The sequence below is a fragment of the Anneissia japonica genome, unplaced genomic scaffold (genome assembly GCF_011630105.1).
Source record: "Anneissia japonica isolate Jap-2015-1 unplaced genomic scaffold, ASM1163010v1 scaffold2652_len1590060_cov184, whole genome shotgun sequence".
Taxonomy (NCBI): Eukaryota; Metazoa; Echinodermata; class Crinoidea; order Comatulida; family Comatulidae; genus Anneissia; species Anneissia japonica.
The window spans coordinates 480018-487128 of record NW_022699919.1 but is presented as its reverse complement, the minus strand read 5'-3'; the positions used below and the strand labels follow the sequence as shown (position 1 = coordinate 487128).

The window sequence follows — 7111 nt, the reverse complement described above, 5'->3', positions numbered from 1 at the left end:
GGCATAAAGTGTGATTTAGCCCAGACCATGGTACTGAACCCACAGTGTTGAATATTTCGGGAACGGGAGGGGGTGGGGTTTGGCATAAAGAGTAGGTATTATTGTATATTGTAAATTATTCCATCTAAACTGTCCATAGATTTGTTAGCTTACAGGAGTACAAAATGTCTGTTTACTTTTTTGAAGAACATTGAAAGGTAAAGGTAAGAGAATAACCTATAACTCGCAGTGACAATGTGCTGAATTGCATATGGCTGTTGTCCATGACTACTGTAGGAGATGTAGAGAGGCGCTTAGTTCCAACCATTGCACAACGACGGATTGAAACGAACCATAACTTTCCACAGACGTACTATGAAGTTATTAAGAGTGGAGGTGTGGCTTAATGATTGCAAATTTTGTCCTCTAATTCCAGGATTCTGTAGTCTTCATAATGAGTTTTTATACAGAGCATTATGATTATTTCAACCTTTAACTCTAAGTATGCAAGTCACAAACAATTTGAATGGGAATGTATATTAGGGAAAGCAATTTGAAATATATTATCGTCGGTGTTTCAATTACAATGGCTGATATTTAGCTATTAAAGAATATAATATTTGTGTACAGTACAGAACAGTAAATATGGTTTATATTGTATGACTGCAATAAACAAGAAATAAGAACCTGATGGTGTATTGAAATTATATTGAAAGACAAGTATTATTGAAATATAATTATGGATGTATTCTGATATTATTGCATGTGTTTTATTACTTTACATTCCAATACCTGGATCATATAAAACAAGCTTGCAATGAGCCTGGGAAAATAAATTATTTAAAGACAATTTTGACTAATGCTTGTCCTGCAATTCTATTTTATTTTCTTTTGTTTTTGTGTCTGCCGGCCTCTTGAGGGGGTAGTAGACACTTTCCTATCATCTCTATGTACGTGTGAAAGAATATTTGGTGTAAAATTAATTCCGGTTGGAGGAATGATTATCCCGGTGGATGGTTACCCATCCGGCCATCTTTACATCATATAGAAAGTCGTGAGGTTGTAGCGTCGAATACAAAATTATGATGCCATGCCTGCCCTAGAAAAACCAAAATAGTGTGTAATGGACCTTACCGGAGTATGAATGAAATTTAAAAACTAACCAGAACAGAGCCTGGAAATAAACGCGCGTTTGTCACAAATATTTACTTTATTGTCTTGGAATTTGCAGGACCTTAACTGTAAGTTTTAATTTTTAAAATTTTGCACTTGATATAATTTTACACACTAAGATATGCATCCTCGGTATTATGTATTCCATGAGTTCGATTCTGTGTCTAAAAAACAGCTCTCGTTACTCGGTAAAATATCAAGAAATTTTGTAACTCGTCCCATGTTTCTTTGATATATGATCGCACGAGTAGGCCTACAGCCACGGGGGCGTCAGAGTTTCCTGCAACAAATATCCAAATTAGTTGGGCCCAGGATCTCTGAAGAGAGGTTCAAAACGCCCTAATGCCTGTAATGATGCTTTTTCCTGACGATTTCTTTTGATGGGGGTACTTTCCCAACTTGGATCTCCCCGCTGGCACATCCAATGTACACAGCAGTAAACATTTACTACGGTATTTCGTAGTTATGACCTATAGTTGCTACGGAAATTTTGCCTAATTACGAACGAACGGAAAGAGACAAAAATACTACGGAAATCATATGCCTAGACCCATAAGTAAGGTTTTAAGTCCAGAAAAAATGACTAGGCCTATTCCATCAGGATCTTTGGTTACATTGTCTCTAAGACAACTCCTTGTCAGATCACTGATAAATTAGGCCTATTGTGAAAATTAAGAAAAAGTGGCCGATAAATCTTCATTCTGTCTGCAATTTTCGGCAACCCATCTTGCACTCAAGGCAAATTATTAGGTGCTACGGAAATGTTACAGTTACGGAAATGCATTTTACGAACTTCAGAAGTCTGATGTCAGAATTGTTTATTTTGATCAAATATCATTTAATCTCAAATTCATTTTATGTACATCGAAAATGCATACAGTACATTATAAAATTATCGAAACGTGTGCTACATTAGGCCTATCCAATTAGTTTATCTGTTGTTTATTTTAACCATTAAGGAAAATATATTACTGTACTGTATATAATTATCTCTCTTCATGTTTAAACACTAATTAAATATCAAAGGTACGTAATTCATATCACACTAATAACATATGATTAGGCCTACCATACGTATAGTATTTCGTTTTTAAAACATGAAACAAAAATATTAATCTAGATTCCAAGAAACTAACCTACAGTTCAAGACCGATATCAAAAGTATAGATTTTCTAAACAATTATAAGTTTGCCATTACTGTAGTTACACCAAAGTGTAGCCAGAATTGCAAGACTGCACACAAATTATTGCAAGGTACATTAGTGAAAGTTCAGAAGTTATGTGCATAATCTTTATTCAAACAGTTATGAATTCCATAATATTACAAATCAAAGCACATATTTATTCTTGTTGACACTCATTACAGTTGGCGGACAAATGTTGTTTAATTTTGTTTTTCATCAGCTAGTTTCTTCTTGTACTCCTTGTACTGCACGTCTGTACCGCAGATTTTGTCCCACCACGTAAATGTTGGCGCGTAGTTGCCATGGAAGTTCATGTGATGAAAGTCGTGGACTTCTGCTCCTATTTCAATGGGGTAAAATAATACATGAATTTACAGTGGGCTACAAATTGAAGATCACCCCATTAACGTTTTTCTATAAAACATTAGGTGTATAGAGACTAGGCCCTATAGATTCTACAACGCCCAACAGTACCATTAACATCGTCGCGTGCTTGCAGTGCAATATTAAATTTATAAGTTCACAAACCCCTTTGAAACAACGAATCAAACTGTTACATTATTCGAGGCTCATTACCGTAAACTTTATAGTACTGTAGGCCTACCTCCATAGAATGGCAGTAAATGGAGAGGATTCCATTTAAAATTGTAGCCACTGTGCACATCGATCGTTTCGAGCAGACGAACTGCAACCCACGTCCACAGTAAGATTAAATGAGTGCAGAACATCAGAGGCCCGATGAAAAAGCCAAACCCAAGAACTTGAAAGAAAAGAAAAACAATTACTGTTGAGAAAAAAAAACTATTTTAATTGGTTATATCACGAAAGAGGCCATAGTTAAATATCATCCAATATTCACATTGACCTACTTCTGTTTTTTATTGCTGAGCTCATCCTCTCTGATTGGATGCAGTGCGTATGGCACTACGTGATATGATTAATATGTGCGCGCGATACGTCATAGGCCTACATGAGAGAGCCTACTTATCTTGCAGATGTGGTAGATTAAACTTGAGTACTGAGTGGCGTAACGACGAGTCATGGGGTCCGGGGGCGAGAAAGTGTTGGGGCCCATGCATTTTGGTAGTCGATTACGAGGAGCCCCTTCACAATGGAATATCAAACAAGTGCTAGTTATTACTTAGTAGGAGAGCCCTCCGGCGGGGCCCTTTGGACTGAGGGTCCGGTGCTTCGCCCCCTTCATCTACAGAGAACCCATAGGCGTTTTTACTTACCCACAGTCTCGACAGGATGTACACACTCGGCGACCATACCAAATGGAGCCTGAAAAAGCATGGACTTGTATTTTCAAATAATTTACTTTTAATTGGCTTATCCAAGTTCAAAGTCTGCACCCGCCACATGGTGACACAATCGTTAAAACGGTCAGTTCTTAATACAAAAATATGTGGCCGATTTAGGCATTATAGTGATATCAAGATACGGGCCAACAATCTAAAACTCAAATGGCCAGTTTCAATGGTTTTTGTCTGTAGTTATATCGTGAATATAGTTCTTGTCGTTTTATTTAAATAATAGGGGCTGACCATTGACTTATGAAGATAAAGTGAATGGACAATAAAACCACGTCTTGAATTTCATTTCCCTTACACATAGTATTGCCCTACCTGAAAGTTGTGATGAACCTTGTGCACGTATTTATAAATCGACTTATGATGGAGCGCGCGATGGAGAAAATAGTGCCACGTGTCCTCCAGAATAAGACACGCATAAAGCTGGAGCAGGAGAGAATACCTAACAGAGAAGATATTAACAAAATGAACCTGACCTGAATGCCTGACCTTTAAGCAAAATTGTGACATGAAAAACTATATGCGTAGGCATCTTCAGTTATTCAGGATTGTCAGATACTATGCATACAATAAAACCCATTCTTTGGGACCCCTACTAAAAGGGGACACCGATGGCCGCGAATCATAGGCCATGTAGGCCTATAACTTTTAACTCTACGACAAACCTTTATTCAGGAAACACCCTTAATAGGGGTTCTATTGTAAATTTGTAACGCTATAAAAACAATAGTTTGTAGCCCAAGTGCAATTGCGGCTTGGTGGTTACCCAGCAAACACAAAACGTTATATAAATTTGTGATCGTTGCGGCTTATGTCAGAAAATAACGTTATACTGTACTACAACGAGAATGCAACGCCACGACACGCGCGCAACGAATCGTTTTATTATGGACGATCCGTTGTGACTGCCACCGACAAGCAGATGATAACGCGTCGTCAGCGCTCGAATGGAGCAGAGATGCATTCGTCGGCCGACGCAATGAGTGCCCAGTTTTAGTGTAGAGCATCTTGTGTAGCCTATAGGTTTGTCTTTTGAATTTAAAGTGAAAAACATCTTATAGCGTGACATCTGTTTACGTCCGTCTATCATATCAATATTGACATTATGTCTCTATCTGAACATGCCTACCATGTTGGCATTGACTCGTAATCGTAGCCGATGTTAAATATTTTGGTGTACAAATGAGTAGCGAATATCAGGGGCATTTGGATGACAAAGTGATTGAACATAAGCAACTTGAAACACTTCCACTGCGACTCAAATCCCTCGGGTTTCTGCAAGAAGAAAATGAATAACACCTGTGATTGTTACCGTAATGGTCACCAAATGGCAACAGCAATGTACGTTGTGAGAAAATTAAGTCCGCTAAGCCCCGCCCTTTGGGTAATGTTGCTAAGGCATTGGACCTCCCTTTACCAGGCCTTATTTGGGGTGATTTCAATAACAATAAAAAAAAAAAAAAGAAAGAAACAGCGTCGTAAATGTACTGTAGGCACAAGCGCGTATTCAATAACAGCAGGTTCATTGGCCAGTTTTTATAAGTTTTGACACTTAAGAAAGGTTCATGTTGTTCAAGAACGAAAAAAACATAAATAAGTAGGCCTATTTTATCATAAGCAAGTGACCTTAGTTTTTTATACTATAGGCTATTGCAATTTGCAGATATCGGTAATGCTTACCTTTTGTATCTTGTATTTCTGCATGTAAGGTATAAATTGAAATACGAAACCAGGAAGGCAAATTAGCAGGTACAACGTCTATTGAAAAATTAAAGAATCATGGTAAGTTGTGTCCCTTCCATCAACACCTTCCAATGCAAATTGACATTGTAAGATATCTTAATTTGCAAACACGAAACACGATATAAACATAGCACTAATCGACAAATAATATAATTCGAATTGTGATAGGCCTAATATTAATTTATTAGGAATGATGTTTTGCCCACCCGACGTGTACTTGAATGTTCATACGTTCCCCAAATACTTGTGAATAAAGAAATCTTGATAATGTTTTAAGGGTGGGAATCGAACCCTCGACCTCAAGAAACTAGCCTGGTTTTTAACCATTAGATCATGTTGAACCGATCCCCATAAGGCAGTGGGTACTGCAATAATGTTTTGATAGTGTTTGCTTCTCAAGAGATTTAATAGTGGTTTGCCCTACCTGACGTGTTAAGCAATCGTACTGAATGCTCAGTGTGTTCCCAAAAGTTGTGAAAAAAATCTCGTAAGTGATTCGGGCGAGTATTAATATTAGCCCTTTTTATTATTAACAATAGCCACTGCAATATTTGGCCTAATTGTTGAGGATAGTTCTTATGGTAATCTTTAATTAGGGATTTTCGGCAACAACATAGATCTAATTATTACGACTGATGCACCTGAGGTGGTAAAATTTGGGGAAATTTGTACCTCTATATTCATCATCGATCTAATCAATCTTATCTAAGAAAGTATAATACATACTCCAAGTATTGAAATACACGCCATCGTGTTGGGATTCAATATTTCGACATTAATTATGTCATCATCAGGAATGAAAAAATTATCCATATTAGCAAGCAGCACTAGTACCAGAAGTGTTTAACCAATCAAAACATTACCTCTAGTAGGTGACATAGCAGTGATTTAAACAAAAGATCAAAGCATTCTTACTCTAATGATCAAAGATACCTACAAAAACAAAGAAAGCTCTAAAACATATTGGAATGCCTCACAGTTTTTAACATTATCAAATATAACACTATCAGATCGTGAAGAATGTTCTTTAAGTCTAGTTATTTAGCATATATCTGTTCTGTTGTCTATCATTTTAAATGTCCAGACTGCAATAGTGATTATATTGGTAAGACAGATAGATGCTTAATAACTAGACTTAAAGAACATTCTTCACGATCTGATAGTGTTATATTTGATCATGTAAAAACTGTGAGGCATTCCAATATGTTTTAGGATTACAGGGTATACTTGAAAATGATAATGTCGTCTGTAATGTAAGTAATAAATTAGGTTTAATATTTTCTAGTACTAACATTATTGACAGCTCCCGAAACTGGTCTATCTTATTGTTTAAAGAAGCGTTCGCTATACGTAGACTACACCCTTTGCTTAACAATGGGCTCAGAGCTTCCGAAAAGATCTTTCTTTGTTTTTGTAGGTATCTTTGATCATTAGAGTAAGAATGCTTTGATCTTTTGTTTAAATCACTGCTATGTCACCTACTAGAGGTAATGTTTTGATTGGTTAAACACTTCTGGTACTAGTGCTTATAAGCTTGCTAATATGGATAATTTTTCATTCCTGATGATGACATAATTAGGTCTATCTAGTGATTTTATTTTATATTATACCTTTTATATTATTGACGTTCACGCTGTTGGGTAAAATGTAAGAAAAAATAAAATCATGATTAGTAAGTAATGTCCACTTTTTTTCAAAATAATGTCTGTATAGCTACTA

The 7111-nt window shown here is 36.5% G+C and overlaps 1 protein-coding gene across 1 annotated transcript; it reads right to left on the bottom strand.

The window, feature by feature from the left end:
- Positions 1–1953: 1953 nt before the first annotated feature.
- Positions 1954–5407, bottom strand: LOC117103188 (methylsterol monooxygenase 1-like; the record flags this gene model as incomplete). Its single annotated transcript, XM_033243712.1, is given in 6 exon segments — positions 1954–2676; positions 2941–3096; positions 3572–3620; positions 3965–4091; positions 4779–4924; positions 5330–5407. Coding segments are annotated over 6 exon segments (696 nt in total), but the record flags the coding sequence as incomplete, so codon positions are not given.
- Between the last annotated feature and the right edge of the window lie 1704 nt (positions 5408–7111).